This window comes from Linepithema humile, chromosome 1, assembly GCF_040581485.1.
Source record: "Linepithema humile isolate Giens D197 chromosome 1, Lhum_UNIL_v1.0, whole genome shotgun sequence".
Lineage (NCBI taxonomy): Eukaryota > Metazoa > Arthropoda > Insecta > Hymenoptera > Formicidae > Linepithema > Linepithema humile.
Genome location: NC_090128.1, coordinates 45,189,093 through 45,213,396, shown reverse-complemented (window position 1 = coordinate 45,213,396; position 24,304 = coordinate 45,189,093). Strand labels below are relative to the sequence as shown.

At 32.7% G+C, this 24,304-nt stretch overlaps 2 protein-coding genes and 1 pseudogene across 6 annotated transcripts; 1 reads left to right on the top strand and 2 right to left on the bottom strand.

The window, feature by feature from the left end:
- Positions 1-829: 829 nt before the first annotated feature.
- On the bottom strand, positions 830-4,384 carry LOC105672048 (leucine-rich repeat-containing protein 1-like). Of its 5 annotated transcripts, XM_067358938.1 has the most exons (7): positions 4,089-4,380; positions 3,651-3,766; positions 3,334-3,474; positions 2,995-3,219; positions 2,429-2,587; positions 2,012-2,307; positions 830-1,901 (listed from the first exon to the last, which is right to left on the bottom strand). In XM_067358938.1, the coding sequence occupies exons 3-7, from the start codon at positions 3,373-3,375 to the stop codon at positions 1,661-1,663; spliced, it is 963 nt and encodes a 320-aa protein (XP_067215039.1). In that variant the 5' UTR covers positions 3,376-3,474; positions 3,651-3,766; positions 4,089-4,380; the 3' UTR covers positions 830-1,660. The 5 variants fall into 5 exon arrangements, 3 of the variants coding, with proteins under 3 accessions (XP_067215039.1, XP_067215035.1, XP_067215030.1); XR_010891185.1 differs by having other exon boundaries at positions 2,429-2,642; positions 3,334-3,766; positions 4,089-4,384; XR_010891184.1 differs by having other exon boundaries at positions 2,012-2,153; positions 3,334-3,766.
- Positions 4,385-6,228: 1,844 nt separating this feature from the next.
- Positions 6,229-8,949, bottom strand: LOC137001050 (A disintegrin and metalloproteinase with thrombospondin motifs adt-2-like). The gene is made up of 2 exons (XM_067359004.1): positions 7,196-8,949; positions 6,229-7,131 (listed from the first exon to the last, which is right to left on the bottom strand). Exons 1-2 carry the CDS (start codon positions 7,554-7,556, stop codon positions 6,548-6,550), a joined length of 945 nt encoding a protein of 314 aa, XP_067215105.1. The 5' UTR covers positions 7,557-8,949; the 3' UTR covers positions 6,229-6,547.
- An 8,206-nt stretch (positions 8,950-17,155) lies between these two features.
- Positions 17,156-23,675, top strand: LOC136997602 (uncharacterized; annotated as a pseudogene).
- The last annotated feature ends 629 nt before the right edge of the window (positions 23,676-24,304 follow it).

The following is a 24,304-nucleotide window of genomic DNA, read 5'->3' as shown; positions in this document are numbered from 1 at the left end:
TGAAATCTTATTACTATATATATATACAGGGTGGATATATATACAGCGAATCCGCGCGAGTAAAGCGCGCGCGGTGAGAAGGACGTCCCACTGCTACGCGATCACTAGGCGCGCGATGAAGCGTTGGGAGGAGCGCTCTACAAATGACAATGGCAACATACGAGCGGCGCGTAACACTAGATCCTTGTGTCCTAGTGATCGCGTAGCAGTGGGACGTCCTTCTCACCGCGCGCGCTTTACTCGCGCGGATTCGCCGATCTTTTTTCGTTAATTACTCAGTACTTATTATAAAAATTAAAAAATGGTAAAGGACTTTTCTACTCGATTTGACCTCCTCTACCTGTATATGACCGGTGGGGCGATTATTGCCAGACACCCTGTATATATAAATATATATTATGTATATTGTGCTCCATATTATCTATATTTATATCAAAATATCTATGTAAAAAATTAATACCATTTTGTATACTGTTTTTATAAAAAACGTTTATGATATATGCCATATTTTTTATTTCTAAAGCATGGAATATAATGATATTTTTAATTTCTTGTGTCTAACATTTGTAAAAAAAACTTGATAAAAAAAACAACATTAATTATGCGATTTGCAATAATCTGTTTCAATATATGCTTCTTTTAAATAATACTTAAAATTAGCTTTTATAAAAAATTTTTTTCTATAAAAATATGTTACAATAAGAAAAGACAAAAAAAAGAGAGAACAAGAGAGAGAGGGGGAGAGAGAGAGAGAGAGAGAAAGAGAGAGAGAGAGAGAGAGACATAATAAAAAATTTGTAAACGTAAATAAATGATATGTAAACATATATATATGCAAAAAAAAATTTATTAAATTTTTCCATTAGCACACCTGACTTTGTTAAAATACAAAAATTAAAATAACAAAACCATTACTCAGTTTTCTAAGAAATATATTCTTAATGTCACAAATCGTTGCATATTATATGTATTTTTATGAAAAATATTGCACTTAATATTAAGCCTTAAGAATATGTCGATTAAACGTATTAATACTTTGTATCTACTTAACATGCATTTTATAAAAAAAAAAATACATAAACTTAGTGGTAAAGTATAAAAATCGTGCAAAAAATATTTTGAGTTAAAGAAATCAAAAAACTTCAATACATTTTGTAAGACTGTTATGATAAAAAAATCTTGAAAATCTTAAAAATTTTGCAAGTCTTAATGTCTTCAACGCCTTGAATAATATGAATGTGTGAAATATTTTACATAATTTAACACATATATATACATATACACAGGCACATGTATGTATACAATATATATATATATATACAATATACATGCATATATACACATTCAAGGCTTTAAAGCTTTTAAAATTTGCCAAAATTCTCAATTAAAACAGTCTGCAAAATGTTTTAATATTTTTTATTTTCAGTCAATCGTGGTTTGCTTAAAAATTTGCAAGTAAGAATCTATTTGTGGAATCCTATCACTAAATATATATATAATTTTGTGTTTCAAATTTTATATACAAAAATAATAATATCGACTAATATCGATAAATTATGTGTATACTCATCAATAATTATATAAAATTCAAAAGTTTTGATATCGGCTATATCAGATATTTTTATATAGATTACATTTTGTAAATTTTAAGTCGAATAAACTAATCAAACTTTAATCTTTTAGCACATTCTGATGAACAAGCGTAACATTCAAACTTTGCTTTCTCAATATGTAGTGATAGAACCGGGATAAACTTAGGATTCAGTATTTTCTTATACTTAAGATAATTTATAAAGCGCTTTCCATAATAACGAAAACATGGAGTTACACAAAAGAAGCAATATCTTTTATTATCCAAATATTTGACTAATTCTTGTGGTAATCCGTTTGTGTAATTTAATCTATATAATCGTCAAGATTATTAAAAATATTGAAATAATTTTGACTTACACAGTATTTTTAAAGAGTCAGGTTAAATATAATTAAAAACATCGAAATAATAGCAACAAACCTATATTTCAGGAAAATTTCAGCTGAACAATCCAGAAGACTTGGCACTTCCAAATTCGTAGTCGAATTATCATAACTATCGTCATCTAAATTAAATGGATTCCCATTAACATTTATAAACGCCCATGACTGTGCTATACTTCCTGGTAAATATAATAAATCATTGTCGGACAAATCAAGAAATGTTAAATTTTTTAGATTTGCGAGACTTTGTGGTAAATATTTTAACTTATTGCATTTGAGATTTAAAAAAAATAAAGTATTTAGTTTTCCAATTTGTGGCGGTAATTCCATTAACTAGAAATAATTAATAATTTTATAATTTATTAGTAGATAATAAATATAAACCTTTTTATTTTTTTATAATAATTTTGGTTCTTTTTATGATGTTTTGACAAATAAATAGTGCAAGTCTTACCAGATTGTCCGACAGATTTAAATCACACAATCTAATTCTGATTGCAGTTTGCTCTAGCCATTCCCACGTATTGCAATCAGATTTCCCAAGGTGATTAGAAGAGAGATTAAGACACATAAGATGAGGCAAAGTACCTAACTCTTTTGGTATGAACTTGATCTTATTTTTGCATAAAAATTAAGTTTTCCATACAATTAATTTGTCATGTAGTGATCTACACGGAGAAAATTGTATATAAAAAATTACCATGTACGGTAGTAGCCGCGGACTATGAAAGAATTATAAAAATTTTTACTATGTTTTTTACATGTAAAACATGGAAAAAATTTTCGGTCCACAGCTTCATGGTCCATGGTTACTACCGTACATAGTAATTTTTGATATAAAATTTTCTGCATGCATAAATAAAGTTAATTTATTATAATATAATGGATGACTTTTTATGTATTGTCAATAAAAAGTAATTGTAATTTAAATGTTTTATTTTTAAGAAAATTTTTTAAGAAATAATATCATTTTTGTTAGTTAATATCATGATATTTTAGTAATTCGATATTACAACTTACATAATTATGACTTAAGTTGAGATATCTTAAAGTATGTCTAATGGGAGCTTGCATTGACCATTCCCATGAGAATTGTTCAGATTTTCTAAGATTATTATACGATAGATCAAGATCCACAAGAGGTAAATTACCAAACTCCTTTGGTAAAGAACTGATTCTCATTCTTGTCATATATAATGTTGTGAGATTTTTTAAACATGTGATTTGTAAAGGTAATTGAAATAGCTGTAAATAATAAAATAATTCATTAATATAACGATAAATGATGGAAATGTGAAGTAACTTTTTTTTTAAATAATATTTAATATCATAATATCTGAGTAAGATAGTGCAACTTACGTCATAATATGTTATTTCCAATGATTTTAAATTACATCTCATAGGAGCTTGCTCTAACCATTCCCATGCAGATTGAGTAGTATTCACGACATAATTTCTGGATAACGTAACCTCTTGAAGATGATGTAATGTACCGAAGTCCTTCGGCAAAAAATTAAACTTACATTCTTGTAAAGTTACATTCACTAGATTCCGAAAAGGTGTATGCAAAGAATGATACAAAGAATAGTACAAAGATTCTTTTCCAATCCTCGATTTTACTTTTTTCTTCAAAACTTTATCAGATTTTAATTTTCTTGATCTTTTCTGAACGATACCTTTATTTTGCATTATTGTAAAAATCTATGCAATTTAATGCAATTCAAAATTGAAATGGGTAGGATATTGTATGCATTTTAAAATATCCAAGTTGTGTAATATTAGAACAATCCTTCTGAAAAGTATAGTTATAAATTTTATTCAATCAAACAAAGTTGTGTACTTTGAATTTTGCTTAAAGAAATTTTATTATATTATTCTATCTTGACAAATAAATAATTTATGTACATTTCTATATTGTCTATTCATAATCTTAAAAGAATTATAAAGGAAATGTTACTTTAATATGTTTTTCAAGATGAAAAAGATTCACATAGTATAAATGTCGCTATGATATAGAAAATGTTATAAAATGTATGTTGAAATTAATTTAACTGATATAAATTTGGTATTTTATCTGATAAATAATTCTGAATTAAACGTACGGTGACTATTACCTCGTTTCTTCTCCTATGTTGAAAGCGGCTTATAAACGACAAGAATGTGAATTGTAAAACGTGGTTATCTGTTTCGTATGACAACTGCTAAATGTACTGCTTTGATACATACGTCCAAGCTGCTGTACATAAAGTCAATGATGTTTATTATTTCGTGTGTCGGTGTGGGGAAAATCATACGCGCTTTTGCTAAACGTTATATAAAATTGTAATCCATCGAAGTAAACGATTTCTATATTACTGGATTGACATATAATTATGAATTAGAAAGAATTATTATTTAATTAAAGAAAAATTCTTTTATGATAGCAAATAAGAGAGTTTATCTTGTTATACGTTGCGGCGCGTTTCTATTGTAATATTTCAACAGAAAAATTTATAAGAGTATCAAATTGGCAATATAGAAATTATGTATCAAGGAAGTCATTTTCGTTTATTAATACTTTATCTATGTTGCACAAATCGTAAACAATCTTGTATAGCTTAATTGTATGTCATAACGATCATTCAATGCATGGTTCAAAAACATATCACAATAATTTGACTTCTTCACATAAATAATATTCAATAATTGACGAAATGTGTTACTTACTTAAATTAATAAATAATTAATAAAAATAAAGTTTGTTGGCATGTATAGAATCTAAATAGAATAAAAGTTAATTTGGATAAATATCCTACATAATTTATGACTTATAATATTCTAGTGCACTTTACTGCTGACAAAACGGTGATTTACAAGAATCACGCTAACGAAATGTTTCATTCTTTCAGATAATAATGTTATTATGCTTAGTAAGTATCATAATTTTTTAATATTGCATTGTTTAACTTACAAAAATTGTAATTTATGTTTAAGCATAATAAATTATTTCTAATAGAAGATAACTCAAGCCATTTCCATGTAGATCGAGTGGATTTTGCACGATAATTGTGCAAAAATAAAAGATACGGATGGTGAGATAACGTACTCAGCTCCTTTGACCGAAAAGAAATGTTATTTCTCTCTGATGTTAAATTTATGAAATTTTGAAAAAGTGCAACGATTGTGTAACAATCGTAAATAGATTTTTTTACAGTTAGCATTCTTATTTCTTTTTTTAAAAACTGACTAAATTTTTTATTTTTAATATTGTTATTATCATACCTTTATCTCGTACCATTTTGCTCCTAATTTGAAAAAAAGTTATAAAATCTGTTTGTTCAATATTTTATATCCTTCTTCCTAGAATAAAAAAAATATTAAGCTTTGCAAAGATAACAGAAAATATTAAAACTTGTTGATATTAATGTACTTTGTATAAAACTAATGTCTTATTTAATTGTTAGTGCTTTGAACAAAAATCTTATTTAACGTTATTTTAAATATACATATTATCTTATTTCTTAATTATGCCTAATAAATATAGACAAAAACATTGAGAAATTAATCACTAAGTTGTCAATCACATCTATTCATATTTTTGCGCAAAAAAACTTGCAAGATATGTACCTTGCTTGCTATTATGAAAAATATAATAATAGGATTAATATATAATAATAGGATTAAAACCATTAAAAAATATTTTGAGTTATCACGCCCGCATTTATCATAAGGCGCATTAGGCGCAAACTGAAACCACATTTTGAAATCTTATTCCTCATTAATGATAATATAAAAAACAACCTGGGTTATAGTTTCAAAATAAAATACTTACTTTTAAATATTAAATTTTAAATATTAAATATACAATAATATAAAAACTAGAGGCCGCTAAAAAATTTGTAAGCGGTAATTGTTTATTAAATTACGTCTATTTGCATCATGAAATGCATGTCGACTTTTATTTTTAATAAACTTAAAAAAAAAATGCATATGAATTTGATTAACTGAAATAGACTTGTTCTTTTGAGGCCTCATAATTAAGTTGCGCCCAGAGCCTCCAAAAGTATAAATTGCGGCCCTGAATATGATTCGTGTCGTTTGACTTTTATGGTATAAGCTTATTATCTCTTTCCTACATGTAAGTATAAATATTTTGTTTTTGGATCCTGAATTTGAAAAGAGTGGTATTTAGGATAATAGTGTAGGTTTAGAAAGTGCAATTAGTTATTATGGCGCGTGCGATAAAAGAGCTGAAAGCAGGCATTAATCCCAAAAATCACACATTACTAAATGCTGAACTAATTGTGAACACTTATATTCACACCCATTGTATTCTCTTTTTATAATTAATAACTATTAATTTGTTTCTTTCAGTTCTTTCTAACAGTAATCAAAAAAATATGATTTCAATATCGTTAATTCTACGTAATTTTGTATAAATTTGCTTAATAAACAACAAATGGATTTATAGCACAAAATAAGAGGTGAAATTAGTTACTAAATGAATTACAAACACAATTTTAAACTGATTTGCAAACGTTTTGTATTTTATTTTCTCTTGTATTCTTGTCCACACATTAGTACATTTCGAGAATTATTCTTCGAATGAGTAGTTTTCCGGCAGACAGTAATGCTGGCGACAATAATAATCCTGACCATTTTTGTCTCTGTGACACCACGTTCCATCTGGAAAATATGGATTGATACCATAGTTGAGCATTTCTAGGCGAGGTGAGTAGAGAAGAGATGATTTTTCTTGATGGCAGTATATAGTACAGGCTAACCACGGATTTTCGACATCATGAAAAGCCTGACTTCCCGACCCGTTTTTCAGGGTCACCGTTAACTTTTCAAGCTTCATCTTATTGCTAATAAGATTGCATTTCGAGGTTGTAAACTGAGCGATTGTCGTGCGATTTTCGGAGCAAAGCATCGAGTCATTGCACAGGACTACGTCGTAATATAAACCTCCGCAATTCGACGTTCTAAAAGTCCCATGTTTGCAAGAACGTCGTTTGATTCCTACACCTTTAGACTTCTTCAAGCAACCGCTTCGACAGGTGCCTTCTTCCCATTCACTCCAATTATCTTCGTCACAATACTTGAAAATGTATGGCGGTTCGATAACGGGCACGCATTTTCCTCTACGACATTCTTTTCCCGGTGCGCAATAAGTGCCTGAAAAAAAATTAATTAAAAAATCAAAGTCTTTTCTTAGATTTTTTTAGAAAAAAAGATTTACCATCGAGTGCTGGTCCCGCGAAGAAAAAGTTATTCCCTAAAAAAATTGGAGCTTCGCATTGTAAGATTCGACATATATCAAGCAATGTAACTACGTTCGCATCTTTTTCGAGCATAAATAACTCGCATTGTGCTTTGGCGGTCCATTCTCTCCCGGGTAAATCGTGATAACGCGAATGGTCCAATTTATTTGCGTATTCTTGGTTTTCCGATCTCGTATGACCTCGAAGACACGGTTTTTCGTTCCAGAGGTTTTCAGCCATTGGACGGCAACATTCGGCCCATGTGTCCTGGTTTCTGAAGTACTTCTTATCTGAATACATGCGTTTGAACCTTGGACACGTTTCTAAACTGGAATCCATTCCTAAACTATTTAACAGATAAATTATGGATATTGACAATATGCTTTACTTTGCAACAATTTATTTACAATATTTTTATATACTTTATAATTTATGTTAGAAGAACTTTTTTATTGAAACATTATTTTTTGAAAAAATAAAATTTTTTTATACTTTCTTTTTGTTTTTATCTTTATGTTGTACAAAGAAATGATTTTTTTATCAAATAAGTAATACGACATGAAAGAGTATCGAGGTACGCAAGTTGCCAGTAATAATTCCGCTAATAATTGTAATGTATCATAATAATTCTCAAAGTACAATTAAATTGTACAATTAAAATTTTTTTATCATAAATTTAACAATCTTCAGTAGATTTCAATAATTTAACGCACAAACTAATAATAACAGTATTTTCATTTCTTTCAAGCATTTGGATCCAAAAATGAGCTCGATTCAGAAATATTCTTAATCACATTTATCCTTCTTCATTCACATCATCGTATTTCAATTTTAATCTACACTCACCCGAAAAAAAAGCGGTACACTGAAAATGTGGGAAAAATTCATCAAATTTCAACTGACGATAACTTCGTAAATAATAAAGATAGAAAGTTCTATAAAATATGGAAATGAAGCTAAAAATCTCTACTTTAAGAATCAATTTATTTCAATGTTGCAAAATAAATTTATTGAAAATGGCGGATGACAAAGCGCGAGCATGCAAAATTGAAAAATAATGGTTCGAGTTTGCGACGGTGCACGGTATAAACAAAAAATTGTAGCTTATTGGGATCAAAAGCGTACGAAAGTACAGAGTCTCCTCTTTAAAATGCTTTTTTATGCATCTTGATACGATGATTTTTCGCCGAGAGATTCGCATTTGAAGAAAAAGGCAGATTCTTACTTCAAATGCGAATCTCTCGGCGAAAAATCATCGTATCAAGATGCATAAAAAAGCATTTTAAAGAGGAGACTCTGTACTTTCGTACGCTTTTGATCCCAAAAAGCTACAATTTTTTGTTTATACCGTGCACCGTCGCAAACTCGAACCATTATTTTTCAATTTCGCATGCTTTTGCTTTGTCATCCGCCATTTTGGAGAAAGTTATCACACATTATTGCGTTATGAATTTTCGAACACTAGACATCCAAACTTTTAAAATGGTTTTTAAAAAATCCTGCTAGCTGTATTACGTGCCGAGATATTCAATTTTGAACCAGACCGAATTGCAAGAATAAGAATTCTGTGGTTATCAGCTCCGCGGTATTTTAAAACTCCAAACTCTCCTTACGGTTATAAGTGTCAATTCTGCTCTTGGCGTTACCCAGGATCAACGGCGTGGACGTGGCAGAAATCTGATCCCGTGTGCACATGTTGGCACGTGTGTATGTGTGTGTGTGTGTGTGTGTGTGTGTGTGCGTGTGCGTGTGTCCGTGCGTCCGTGTGTGTGTATGTGTGTGTGCGTGCGCGTGCGTGCGCGTGCATGCGTGTGTGTGCGCGTGCACCACTGGGATAAGGACCTCATGGCTCGTTAGATCCACGATATTTTACGACTCCAAACCCTCCCGGTGGTGCGTGTACAATTGTGTGTGCGCGCGCGTATATTAATAATGGGTATGACCTCCTCGTGCGCGTATTACCTCATTCATGCGACGAGGCATACTTCTTATTAGTGTTCTAATTTCAGTCTGCGTAATGTCATTCCACTCTATTTCAAGAACTCTTCGAAGTTCTGGCAATGACTGAGGAGCAGGTATATGATTTCGTACTTTTCTGTTAATATTGTCCCATAGGTGTTCAATGGGATTTAAATCTGGACTCATTGCTGGCCATTCGAGTCGATTTATGCCAACTTCATCGCAGAAATCAAGCACTTTTCTCGCAACGTGCGGTCGAGCATTGTCTTGCATAAACAAAAAGTCCTCTCCGATGAAGTGCGCATACGGAACAACGTACGGTATGAGTACGTCTTCCACGTATACATCTGCGTTCATGTTTGCGTCAAAAAAGTGGAGATCTGTGTGAGCATTCGCAGAAATTCCTGCCCAAACCATTACAGAGCCACCATTGTAGCTAGGCCTCTCACTTACAGTACAGTCTGCAAATTGTTCTCCAACGCGACGGTATACTCGTTCTCGTCCGTCTGAAGAATACAGACAAAAACGAGATTCGTCGCTAAAAAGAACGGTACTCCATTCTGCATATGTCCAGCCTGCATGCTCGACAGCAAAATTGAGTCGAGTTACGCGATGGCGACGCATAAGCGAAGGTACATTTGCTGGCCTGCGCGGAAAAAGACCGTGTTCCGCTAATCTGTTTCGAATAGTGTCAACGGATACATTACATTCGCGGACATCTCTTAAATTGTTTCGAATTTGAACAGCCGTTCGATGTCTGTCTCTTAAAGAATTTAAAACAATAAATCGGTCATCGTTTTCATTCGTACAACGAGGACGTCCCGAACCAGGTCTTCTTTGGACAGAATTAGTCTCCAAGTACCTAGCATAAGCCCGTTGCACGGTTGACACTGATAAATCAAGTGCCTCAGCAACGTACCTTCGACTTCTCCCATCTTCAATTAACGCTACAACTTGAGCAGCTTTTTCAGGACTTATCGTCGCCATAATTGACCAATAATTTCAATGCGAAAAGATTAATTATTGTTTACTTTGACGAAGTCGTACGAATAAGTAACGCGTCTCGAAAGAAAAAGATCAAGAGAAATCAAGCACTCTTCTCGCAATGTGCGGTCGAGCATAAACAAAAAGTCAGGGCGGAGAAATCACAAAAGATCTGCAGACATCTCCTTCGGATGCAAAACAATTGATTGAAAAATAATGGTTCGAGTTTGCGACGGTGCACGGTATAAACAAAAAATTGTAGCTTATTGGGATCAAAAGCGTACGAAAGTACAGAGTCTCCTCTTTAAAATGCTTTTTTATGCATCTCGATACGATGATTTTTCGCCGAGAGATTCGCATTTGAAGTAAGAATCTGCCTTTTTCTTCAAATGCGAATCTCTCGGCGAAAAATCATCGTATCAAGATGCATAAAAAAGCATTTTAAAGAGGAGACTCTGTACTTTCGTACGCTTTTGATCCCAATAAGCTACAATTTTTTGTTTATACCGTGCACCGTCGCAAACTCGAACCATTATTTTTCAATTTTGCATGCTCGCGCTTTGTCATCCGCCATTTTCAATAAATTTATTTTGCAACATTGAAATAAATTGATTCTTAAAGTAGAGATTTTTAGCTTCATTTCCATATTTTATAGAACTTTCTATCTTTATTATTTACGAAGTTATCGTCAGTTGAAATTTGATGAATTTTTCCCACATTTTCAGTGTACCGCTTTTTTTTCGGGTGAGTGTATATATCTAAACTTGTGGATTATTCATATTACAGATTATATTGGTGCCATCAAGCGTTAAAACTTATATTGACTTTAATTGGCCTGACGTTCTGCTGGTTCATCATATCTATGGTCTTTAAATGTTTCAACGAAAACAAGTGACGCAGGTACGGTACAAGTAGATTTTTTAACTTTCTGCTTTATACATATGATTGAGACGATTATTTTTAATACAATTCTCTGAGAGAGAATCTAGTTGTGCTTTTTTCTTAAAAATAAAATATTATTTTCTATTAATTATTACTGTTTTACTCGTAAAGAGAAGGAACCTACATGAATCCATTCGAACAGATCTTGGGTTTAAAATTGATATACAAATTAGTAATGCAAAAAACTCTTGATTGATACCTTTACTTTCATCTCGTAAGCCGGGAATTCATCGTTGTCATCTACTAGTACAAAATGAAATTAATAGTTACAAATGGCTAAATTCAAGTGCATTTGAATTCAAGACAAAAAATAAGAATCAATTCTTCTTTCGATTTTAACTTACGGGATTTTATTACAAGATTAATAGCTTCCATTATGATGTTTATTTTCAATTTGATATCATCTATTTTAATCTTTTTCTGTATTTTGAATTTGAATCAACGTTCGTACCGAAGTTGTCAAGATGATTTTCATCGACATTATAGAATATTTCATAGTTGCAATTTTATTAATTATGTATAAATCATTTTATTATAATGTTTTATAATTCATTTATGCTTACAGTGGTAGACCCAGCGTAAAAAATGTGACAGAAATAAAACATGTGCTGACGTCATGCTGTGAAAACTGAAACGTAGTTGGTATCATACAGAGGCTGCAATATTAATTATCAACAACATATACAGCAGAAATCGATTATAATCTGTCTTCACATAACTAGAGAAATGTGCTATGTATAAAACAGAACTCTGCAATATCAGTTACTGCAGAAACATAGCAGGAATCAAACACAATCTAACATCGAAAAAAGCATGTTTAAAAGAATTAATTAATAATTTCAGGTATTTCAAGATTAAATAAATATTTTTTGTAATATTATTTTTTAAAATATTTTTTGTAATATTTTGTAATAATATATATTTATCTTAATTTTATTGCACATTACCCTAATTATTAATTAGATAATTAAATATATAAAATATTAATTTTACTCGATAAATAATGTATTTATAAGAAAGTTCATTGATTGAAGATCCACTGTTGAGCAGCAGAACAATTTCTTATTTGTCTTCGATTATATGTAAGACAGTGACAGATATTTTTCAGCGCGGTAGTATAGCATCTTTCAAAAAAATCTTTCATATATATTAAAATTTTCAAAAAAAGCTATCCTATATATTTCTTACAAAAAAATATGATATCAGGAAATGGCACCAAGTGAGACTAAAGAACTATGAAAAAACTTGTACACTATTTCTATAAAACTCTTCTATAAAACTCTTGTACATAAAGCTGTCGTATATATAATTAATTATATTATATACTATATTTTATCATATTTTACATATACAATACTATATATATTATAAAAAAACAAAAAAAATATTTAAAAAATAAAAATATTTATTAAAAAACGCAAAAAAACTTGGCGCTGCTACAGTAAACTACATGTTAATTTTATTACTTTGAGGTGTAGCAGCGCCAAGTTTTTTTGCGTTTTTTAATAAATATTTTTATTTTTTTAATATTTTTTTTATTTTTTTATAATATATATAGTAAAGTATATGTAAAATATGATAAAATATAGTATATAATATAATTAATTATATATACGACAGCTTTATGTACAAGAGTTTTATAGAAGAGTTTTATAGAAATAGTGTACAAGTTTTTTCATAGTTCTTTAGTCCCACTTGGTGCCATTTCCTGATATCATATTTTTTTATAAAAAATATATAAAATAGTTTTTTTTGAAAATTTTAATATATACGACAGGTTTTTTTGAAAGTTTTAATATATACGACAATTTTTTTGAAAAGTAAAACAATACTGTTTTGTTTTAATTATGACAAGAGCGTGTACTTGGCGCCTTTTTTTACCTTTTTTTAAAAAAGGTAATTTTTTGATATTTTTTTTTTTAATAATATATATACGACAGTTTTTTTAAATTTAATATATACAATTTTTTTGAAAGGTAAAACACTGTTTTGTTTTGATTGTAATAAAATCGACTGGAAATTATAAATATTGTTAGAACTAATTTAGTATACATAGAACAGAAATATTAAACTTTAAGCTATTTAATTTTATTTATTTTAGACAAATCATACACTAAAGTCTCTAAACTATTGTCACATAAGGCATAATGAGAATTGGTATGATTGTATAAATTTTAATTTTACCATACATTCTGTCACAAAAAGCACATGATTCAAGACTTTAGTGTATGATTTGTCTAAAATAAATAAAATTAAATATCAAGGTTTAATATTTCTGTTCTATGTATACTAAATTAGTTCTCACAATATTTAACATTTCTAGTCAATTTCATTTTGTGTTTTACAAGATTTTTTGTTTAGTTTGTGTTTATAATCTTTTTTCTATGCATAAATAAAATTCAATAATATACCTAAAATATGATATAAACATTTTCTTACACTTAATTCTCTGCCCACATTGTGATGTGAATAATTTTGTTGTCAACCATAGCGTTAACTACAAAAGGCGACTTATGCTATATTTTTATAAATATAAAATTGACTGAGAATTATAAATATTGTTGAAACTAATCTAGGATACTCAGAACAGAAATATTAAACTTTGAGCTATTCAATTTTATTTATTTTAGACAAATCATCCACTAAAGTCTCGAATCATGTATGAATAATAACTTGCAAAATAAAGAATTTTCAAAGGTGTAGTAAATAGTTACTAAAACATTCACATTCACCAACATATCACTTATTTCATTTAATACGAATTTCTAACAAATTTGGTCACTCGTACTACACTGCTCTGGATTAATAAGCAGTCTTGAGTGTGCACCAAAGTAACAAAGCAATGTAGTGCGAGTGACCAAATTTGTTAGACCGAATTCATTATTATTACTTTTTTATAACACTTTCTGATCTGAAAGGTTATGTAAAAATGTCAAATCGTAAGCGCGCCAGTGTTCCGATTAGAGACCGGTTGTATGCGCATGTGCGGCAATACGGCGTCAGTATAGGGCTTGTTCGTTTTAGCTACACTGGGGCTGCTCTGGGTCTACTCTACACAGGATAATACAGGACAGATAAATAGTTTGTCCTGTATTATCTTGTTTAGAGCAGACCCAGAGCTGCCCCAGTGCAGCTAAAACGAACAAGCCCATAGTGTCTCATACAAGTTAAATAAGGCACCGTTGCCCCCCTACATTGAAAATCTTTAACATAAACTGAAAATAAAATATATACATATATATAATATATTGTTATGTAATATTGTTAGAGTGAAGACATCTTCTGGCCTTTAGAAGAGAGAGAGAGATGACGTGTGGTTTCCCTCTTCTCTCTCTTACACTATTAAGAGTTTTTCTTTTGTTTTTGGTTTTTATATATACAGCGTAGCTGCGCCACATTTTGTTACTTACGTTAAGACCTTCGTCGATGTCACATCTAACTTTTATAGCGTTTTCGATTATACAGGATTTGAACAACCCAGGGTTGGTTAATGACGTCATTGCAACCTCTCCACCAATGAAAGACTTGCATTTATAGTAAAATAGTGATTGATCAACCCTGGGTCGTTCAAATCCTGTATAATCGAAAACGCTATTAGAGTGTTATATAGTGTATTACCTGGTGGTGTTAAATATTTAGAGATAGGATACAGGATTCAGAATTGGATAACTAAGAGTGCGCAGTGAAAGAGAGATATATTTGTACTAGCGAAGGAGGTCGGTCGTGGACTGACTAAGGCTGTCCTTCGTTCAACCTCGCGCATTCTGCCAGGTTATGAGCCCAGTCACTTGGTGAACAAGAAATTAAGAGTTCCTTCAGAGAAACCGTAAGTACATATTTAAGCAGGTGCTAGTCAAAGGAAAATAGAGAGGGGCGGAACTATAAGAGACCGGACATGTCATGTAAAAACGAACGATATTGTATCATTCTCAGAATTCCAAGAAATTTAGAAAATCACGCTTGTGTCGCAAAGAAAACGTGTCTCAAAAATAGATCAAAATAGTAAATATATCTAAGATAAATTCTAAAGAAAACAATTGCATGAACTGTCCGGCACTTGGCGGGAAACAAAGTCACGTGGTCCAGCCATAGCCATAAAATATATGCAGAATCGCAATCGATCAAGCAATAGAAATGAATGCTGTGCAGTGACGAAGCGCGGCGCCAGTGTATGTAATTCTCCGGTGTAAACGGACTAATAGCGTTTTCGAATAAACGGGGTTTGAACGATCTAGGGTTGATCAATCACTATTTTACTATAAATGCAAGTCTTTCATTGGTGGAGAGGTTGCAATGACGTCATTAACCAATCTTGGGTCGTTCAAATCCTGTATAATCGAAAACGCTATAGGGCCACTTTTTCCAACGTCGGTTAACTTTAACCGACTGGTAACTTTTCAGAATAGCCAACTGAAAACTCGAAACTTGTATATGTATATGTATATACAAGTTTCGAGTTTTAAGTTGGCTATTCTGAAAAGTTACCAGTCGGTTAAAGTTAACCGACGTTGGAAAAAGTGGCCCATAATAGTGTACATGCACCGGAATCATAAAACGCAGGGCGTGTAGTGGTATAAACTATATAGCATCCTGCGCGTGACGCGCGAAATCATTTGCGAAAGAGAGAAATTATACAGAGAACTTAATAAAGAGAAATTATATCTTATTAATATAAGAACTATCAAAGAATTTAAATAAATTAAAAGATCAGTATGAACCGACTGTACTCATGTAAGTGATCACCCCCACCCATTAAGTAACGGCAAAATCGTAGGACGACTAGTCGGTTTGGGAGGGAGTATATGAGTGCAGGCGGTAAATACAAAAGATCAGAATATTGATTTGTCGTACAAAGCAATATTCACGTGTGCGAAATAAGGTAAAATAACAAAGAGTAATGTTTGGCAGGAAGCAGAGATATATATTCAGAGATGGAAGGGCAAGGAAGAAAAAAAGACGACCAAACTTCAAAAACAACAAAAGGTAAATTTATTTCCTAACTTATATTCGCACACAATAAATAAAAATTGTGGAGAAAGAGAACAAGAATATGGATCCATAAGTATGTGGTAATATGTCTGTGGCGGCTCACCGCCACACCGCTGCACTGACGCGGTATAATACATCGCGGCGCCGCTACGCGCCGCAGGCCTTCTACCAGTTACAAGCTTGCGGACCCACCGCCAGGTTGCGCAGGCGGTGAAGAACCTTCTCGCGATCAAGCTTCGATCGACGAGATATAAAAGAGCTGCTCCGCAGATCTTTCCTCACTCACTCGCTTCAAGGCGAGCTCTCCCCAGGGCCCTTGAACTGAGTCGTATTCTGCCTCGGCAGAAGATAACCAGAGACACATAGTCTCGCCGTTTTTCTCACACTGCCTCGCAAGGCGTGTAAAAAGAAAGCAGAGTCCCAGCATCGGCCACGCACTTCAACCAAGCGGCCCGCGGATACTCCACTTTCGCCGTCACCTCCTCAGTCTCTAGTGTGGAAATTAATCCCACTAGAGTTCTGCGTCCGGTTGACTCGACCACCAAGGGACACGCTCACTCAAGGCGACATCCGAATTCGGAGACCTCTCTCTCCTCGGTACACGGAACAATCCGTAATTCCGAGAGCCGAGACGGTTGCCACCACCAGCACACCAGAGACTCGATCCATCGCAGTACAGACTTCACCGCTCAGAGCCTGCTCAGAGAGCAGTTGTCGGACGGAAGACCACTTCCCGAACGGAGTTCCACCGACGCCGGGAAAGGGGCTGCAACGAGCTAACTCAGTTGAACCGTCCTTTTTAGGACCCGTTCAACACACTAAGACGCGGCCGGTAATTTCTTACCGCGCCCGTCAATTTTTCTTTTGATTCTCGGCCTTACACTCTTGCCGAGAAAGCGCCTCTGGCGCCCTGAATCAAATCAAACATAAAACTTGTACTTTACTCTACTTCTCTGACGAGGAAAAATAAATTATATTTTTCTAAGGAATTGGTCTCAATATCTTTCAACCAAGTCGAACACAATCCTTAGGCATTACGCCTATAATGTCCAAGGACATATAACATGTACGCTGTTCGTAAGTCCAAACATTAATGAGAATATAATCTACATGCTAATCATATTAACCGAAATTACAGAGACACAAGATGAAAACAAGGCCATACTAAACACAATGGTAAAACTACTAATACAACAAACCGAAGCAACTACAAAACTAGGCACATACGTGCAAAAAATGTATGAAGGGATGGAGACCCTCATAACATCAATAAAAGCACAAGAACAAATAGGAAAGGACCTAAAAAAAGTGACCGAGACCTGTCTAGCCGACGTCCGCACCCTTTCAGAGAAAGTAAGAGAAGTACCAACAAATACAGAGATCTCAGAAATTATACACTCTACTGCTATCGAACCAAATAATACAGAGTGGTCAGAAATTCAAAATCAAACAAATAATACCGAGAATATTACTCATATGCAATCACTAAATGAAATGACTAAAACCTTTGCAAATTTAAATAAAACTTTAGAATGCAATATACAAAGAAAATTTAATATTAAAAGAGATTATAAACTAACAACTAAAAGTAATCTAGATCTATGGTTAGATTCCTTAAATTCAGAATTAGCTGCGAACGATTTATTAGAAGTATTAAATAATAATAATGACAATTCAGAGAAAACAATGAAAGAAAAAAATATCATTAGAGACATTATAATAAATCGACTCGACTCTAAATACCATCAAAAAATCATAGAATTAAAAGACCCCAAAGACATATTACTAAAAATTAAAGAAATTAAGAGACTAGAGACAAACATGACGCACGTTACTGTAAGACAAAAACTCTATAGCATTAAAAAGTCACAAAAAGAAAAAGCGGTCGATTTCTTCGATAGATTCGACAATATCATAAGAGAATACGAAATTTGCAATTCCGAAATAGAACTAACTGAAAAAGAAATAAGAGCTGCCTTCTACAATGCAGTGTCTGACTCCAGCCCGGAGCTGAGAACGGCATATATTGTAAAAGGCCAAACAGGTCCAGAAATGACCATTGAACAAATGAAGACTTGTCTCTTACAGATAGAAGCAACAAGACAAAATACAGAGGCCAGAGCAAATATGATTTAGAGGACGGAGCCACGAGCAGGAACATCACATCAGAGCACAGGGGACATAAAATGCTATCGTTGCAACAAAATAGGCCACTGGCAATCTGATTGTCCATTGAAGACTTATGGTCTGTGGTTCTGCTATGTGTGCAATATGATCACAGACCATAAGGGCGACAACTGCCCGAACAAAGTTCAAAGGTATGAACCTATTAAAAATAACTCAAATATCAACACATTAAACAGAAGCAAAGATAGCGGTAGAGGTAAATTCAGAGGTAGAGGAAATAAAGTTCAGAGTAGGTACCATCCTTATGACAAGAAAAACCAACCGAAAAACCCATCAGCTAAGATTGCAGGTAAGCATAACATAACAAAACAAACTGACAAAAAGATTAGTTTTATAGCTGACTCAGGAGCAACAGAACATATAATAAGTAAAGGATTACTGCTCACAAATTTTATTAAAACAATGGGCTTGTTCGTTTTAGCTGCACTGGGGCAGCTCTGGGTCTGCTCTAAACAAGATAATACAGGACAAACTATTTATCTGTCCTGTATTATCCTGTGTAGAGCAGAACCAGAGCAGCCCCAGTGTAGCTAAAACGAACAAGCCCAATAGGAGAAGAAATTCGGAGTGCAAATAAAAACAAAAGAGCAAATATAAAAATAGATGGAAAAGGAAACTTACATTTAAAATCAAGCATAACAAACGAAACGATTTTTCTATTCAACGTAATAGCAGCACCAGGAATATCAGATAACTTACTGTCACTAAGAAAATTCGCAGAAGCGGGTTATGGTATATATCTAGATAACACGGAAGTAAAAATCTTTAATAAAGAAAATGGGGAAGAATATATAACGGGAAATTACGTAAAACCGAACTGGATAATTGATTTTTGAAGTAGATAATTCTGAAGATACAGAGAACAAAAGCAATAAGTACAGAGTAACTGCAAATCTAGTTTCTCTAGAAGATTTCCTGTCACAACCTCAGACGGACCAAGGGAATTCAGAAAGTACAATAGACATACAGAGACCGCCTGAGGTTGGGAGGGAGAATGTACAGGAAATCACGGAAAACACAGAAACAAAGGAGAAAAATCAAACAGAGACTGGAATTTGGAGTGAGGAATTAAATAGGAAAATTTTGGATCTAAATAATGTTATACCAGAAACAGAGACAAATAAACTAATAAATAATGCAGAGAAACAAAATAATGAAAATATTAAATACAAACCATCTGAAGGAATGATTTGGCACCTGAGGCTGGGACACACGTCATTAGAATATATGAGACAAATGCAAAAGTACGAAGATAAGTTGAAAAAAATCAAATTTAACAGAGAAATATTAGACTGTGAAACGTGTGTTCTGACTAAGATGGAGAATCTTCCTTTTAAAAATCAGAGAAGTAGATCAGATAGACCACTACACACAATACATGTAGACACGATGGGCAAGATCTCACCGGCGTCATTCCCGGGAAAGAACAGATATATCATAGTATTCATTGATGATTACACTAGGTATGCAAAAGCTTACAGTGTGAAACAAAAGAGTGAATCCGGCCAATGTCTAGAAAGATATTTAACACACATAAGAAATCTGTCTGAAAAGAATGAAAGAGTATGCTTTATCAGAGCAGACAACGGTACAGAGTTTACAGGAGGAGAATTTGCAGAAATAATGAAAAAAAGAAGGAATCAGTGGTGATTTTTCACCACCATATACTCCAGAGTTGAATGGCACAGCAGAGAGATTTAATAAAACAATTCAGAAAAAAATCAGAGCCCTCATGATTGACTCAGAACTACCATCAACAATGTGGATTTTTGCAACCGAAGCGGCAGTACATATCTACAACCGGATACCACATAAAGGTATTGAATTCAAAACACCTTTGTCAAAAATTAATCCCAAGGTGAAAAGCCACGTAGAAGAACTGAGAAGATTTGGATGTCAGGCATACATAAAAATTCCAGTCCCAGAAAATAAATTTTCAGAGAGAGCAATAAAAGCTATTCTGGTGGGATATACGCCAACAGGTTACTTGCTGTGGCATCCACAGACACAAAGATTCTTAAATTCTAGGCATGTAAAGTGCAACGAAAAATTAGTCTACAAGAACGTGGTTAAAATAGCTGAATCAACTGAAATAGAAATTGAAGAATTTAGAGAGGAAATTGCGGAGGAACAAGATAAAATAACAGAGAGACGAGAGGATCACTCAGTTGATTCAGAAACAAAACAAATAGATGAACTAGAAAACACGACAAAAAGGAGAGGCAGACCCCCAAAGAGGAAAGCCAACCAAGAAAAGGAAAAGGAATCGAAAACTAGAAAATTGCCAGATAGGAAAACAAAAGGCAATCCTCAGAGAGATCCGGATTTTGTTTATAGAATTCAGAGTATTGAGACAGAGGAAATTGATAAGCGGACTGAAGATGAAATAGTACATGCAAATTTAGCCAGTGTCAACAGAGACCCAACAAATTACAGAGAAGCGATGGAATCGCCAAACAGAGAACAATGGATAAGAGCGATAAGAGAAGAGCTAAATTCAATGACAGAAAATAAAGTTTGGGAAATTGTAAATAGACCAACAAAATCTGCTAATTGTAAGAAAACAAACATCATTGATTCCAAGTGGGTGTTCAAGAAGAAAAATGAAGAAAATGGTCAAGAAAAATTTAAAGCCAGACTTGTAATTAGAGGTTTCAAAGACAAAAATGAGTACGAGATATGTGAAACCTATGCACCAGTTTCGCGCCTGTCAGTTATTAGATCAGCACTGGCCATTATAAATAAATATGACTTGGAAGCAATACAACTGGATGTGAAAACTGCATTTCTCAATGGTATGTTGGATGACAACATATTTATGGAAATTCCAGAAGGAATCGAAGTCAATGATAGTACCAAAAGAAATAAAGTGTGCAGACTAAAGAAAACGTTGTATGGATTAAAGATCAGTCCGAAGAAATGGAATCAGAGGGCGGTATTCATAGTCCGTTCTTATATTTAAAATCGTCTTAAGCACGGACTTATATTCGCTCTCTTCGTCACACATAGATTGTGTCTGACGAAGAGAGCGAATATAAGTTCGTGCTTAAGACGATCTTGAATATAAGAACGGACTATGAATACCGCCCAGAGGTTTACAGAGGAGGCTTTGAAACTGGGACTAGAGAAAGATATAAATGATCCATGTCTATTCACTTGGAGGAAAAATGGAGAAGTTGTATTGCTAGTATTGTATGTTGACGACATCATACTAGCAAGTAATAACACAGAGAAAATGAAACAAATCAAGACTAGTTTATGTAACACATTCCGAATGAAAGATCTAGGAGAACCTAAATTATACCTAGGAATGAAAATCCAGAGAAATAGAGAAACAAGAGTTATGACACTGAGTCAATCGGAGTTTACAGAAAATATACTAGAAAGGTTTCAAATGAAAGAGAGCAAAGCTCAGAATACACCAATGGTGACACGACAGATGAAAAATAAAGAAAATAAAAATCCAGAAAGACTGAAAGAGACTACAACTTCTAGTAAAGCACCTTACCGAGAAGCTATTGGATGCCTGCTTTACTTAGCCAGAGCTACGAGACCAGACATAGCTTTTGCAGTAAATTATTTATCCCGAAGACAAAAGGATCCCAAGGAAAGTGATTGGAAAGACGTAAAAAGGATCTTTCGCTATTTAAGAGGAACCACAGAGATGGGACTAACGTTCAGAGCAAAAGAAGAACAATTAGAAGCTTACGCAGATGCAAGCTTCAAGGATTGTGAGGATTCAACATCAACAGGAGGATACATAATAAAACTCTATGGAAATGCCGTATCATGGAGAAGTTACAAACAGTCCCACATAAGTCTGTCTACCTGTCAGGCGGAATATCTCGCCATGAGTGAAACTTGTCAAGAAATAGTATCCTTGGACAAAGCCATAAGAGACATTACTGGGAAAACCTTTTACCCAGTGACAATCTGGTGCGATAACAAATCAGCTGGAGCAAGCACTCAAATGGATGGATCACACAGGTTAAAAAATTTTGATGACGAACTTTCAGAGATTCAGAGAAAACTCGAAGAAAGAGAATTAACAGGAAATAAAAGACATATAGCAGAAACACATGGAGATTATATAAAGAGCTGTGTATTGAGCAATCAAGTTAGGGTAAGGTGGATTAATACAAATGAGAATCCAGCTGATATTCTGACAAAACCTCTACCGGCTCCATTACATACTTATTTCAGAGAAAAATTATTAAATATATTATGAGTTACATTAAGTTCAGAGTCGTAGAATTTGTGTTATTTGTTTCAGACTCCCTTGAGCTAGAAACCGAGGAGCCAAGACCAGAAGAGGAGGGAGTGTTAGAGTGAAGACATCTTCTGGCCTTTAGAAGAGAGAGAGAGATGACGTGTGGTTTCCCTCTTCTCTCTCTTACACTATTAAGAGTTTTTCTTTTGTTTTTGGTTTTTATATATACAGCGTAGCTGCGCCACATTTACTTACTTACGTTAAGACCTTCGTCGATGTCACATCTAACTTTTAAGGTACCTTTTCATGCTGACGCTCGACGCTCAATTTCGGCGTTAGAAGACATCACGTGACTAAAAATAACGAATCATTGCAGCGATTTTTGATCACATGATGTCTTTTGACGCTGAAATTGAGCGTCGAGCGTCAGCATGAAAAGGTACCTTTAGAGTGTTATATAGTGTATTACCTGGTGGTGTTAAATATTTAGAGATAGGATACAGGATTCAGAATTGGATAACTAAGAGTGCGCAGTGAAAGAGAGATATATTTGTACTAGCGAAGGAGGTCGGTCGTGGACTGACTAAGGCTGTCCTTCGTTCAACCTCGCGCATTCTGCCAAATATATATTGTTAAATATTTTCTAAATATTAATTATAGTAAAAAAGAAGAGAGAAAGGTAAAAAATAATATATTCTTCAAATAAAACACTTTTTATATAAATGAAATAAAAATCTTTTATTTGACAGAATCTCAAAGAATACCAACATTCGTTGCAAGGGTAAGGAAAACTGTCAAAAACCTTACCAGTATTCATATAACAAAAATAAATATTATTAATTAATAATAAATATATATTTAAAATAAAAATATTAACTAAATCAAAATACAAATAACATTATAGAAATTAAAAATTTGGAAAGCCTTTTGATCTTAAATTAAAATCTTTAATAAACAAAAATAATATTGCATGGCTTTCGTCAGATACTAATCAGTCTTATATATATCACATTTTATGTTAGTACAAAATATAATAAAATCTGAAAAATACAATATTAATAATTTATCCATATAAGTAACATACAACTAAAAAATATTGGCTAGATGTATCAGCATGTGTCTGTTATGCAAAAAAATAAAAATAATTAAAAATAAATAATAATTAGACAATAAATATTGCACTAAAATTGCACATAAAAAATAAAATAAACAGAAAAGTCTTAAGTATTAAGAACCATCAGATGAAGTTCCTGCTTTTCCATATAAATTTTGCGGATTATGTAATTTTAAATGTTCGGAATCAATTTCAAAATTTAAACAATTAATGCCTTCAGTTTGATAACTAGACCGCATAATACAAATTGCAGAAACAGTTTTATTAGATAACTGATTTCTTTTTTTAGTTTTTACATCTGTAACCATTGAAAAAATTCGTTCCGCTTCAGCATTAGAATGAGGAAAAGAAAGAACCGCTTCGACTAATAACTCTAAATTTTGAAACCTTTTTTCCCCATTAAAATTTTTTAATTCTACTATTTTTTTCCACATTATATCAATTTCTAAAGAAGCTAATTCTTTTTTTTCTTCATCATTAAAAACAGATGGTAAAATTCTCCATTCAAAAGCTAATTTAGTAATATCAATATTAATATCTCCTATACGCGTAGCAATAAATGTTAAATCTTTAAATTGTATTCTAGATTCATCGTAAAAAGCAACTTTCGGCTGTAAAAACATTAATTGTTCAAAAACAGTATCTCTATATGGCAAACGTTTCAACATTTTGCGAACTGCAGTTATATAAAACTCTAAACAA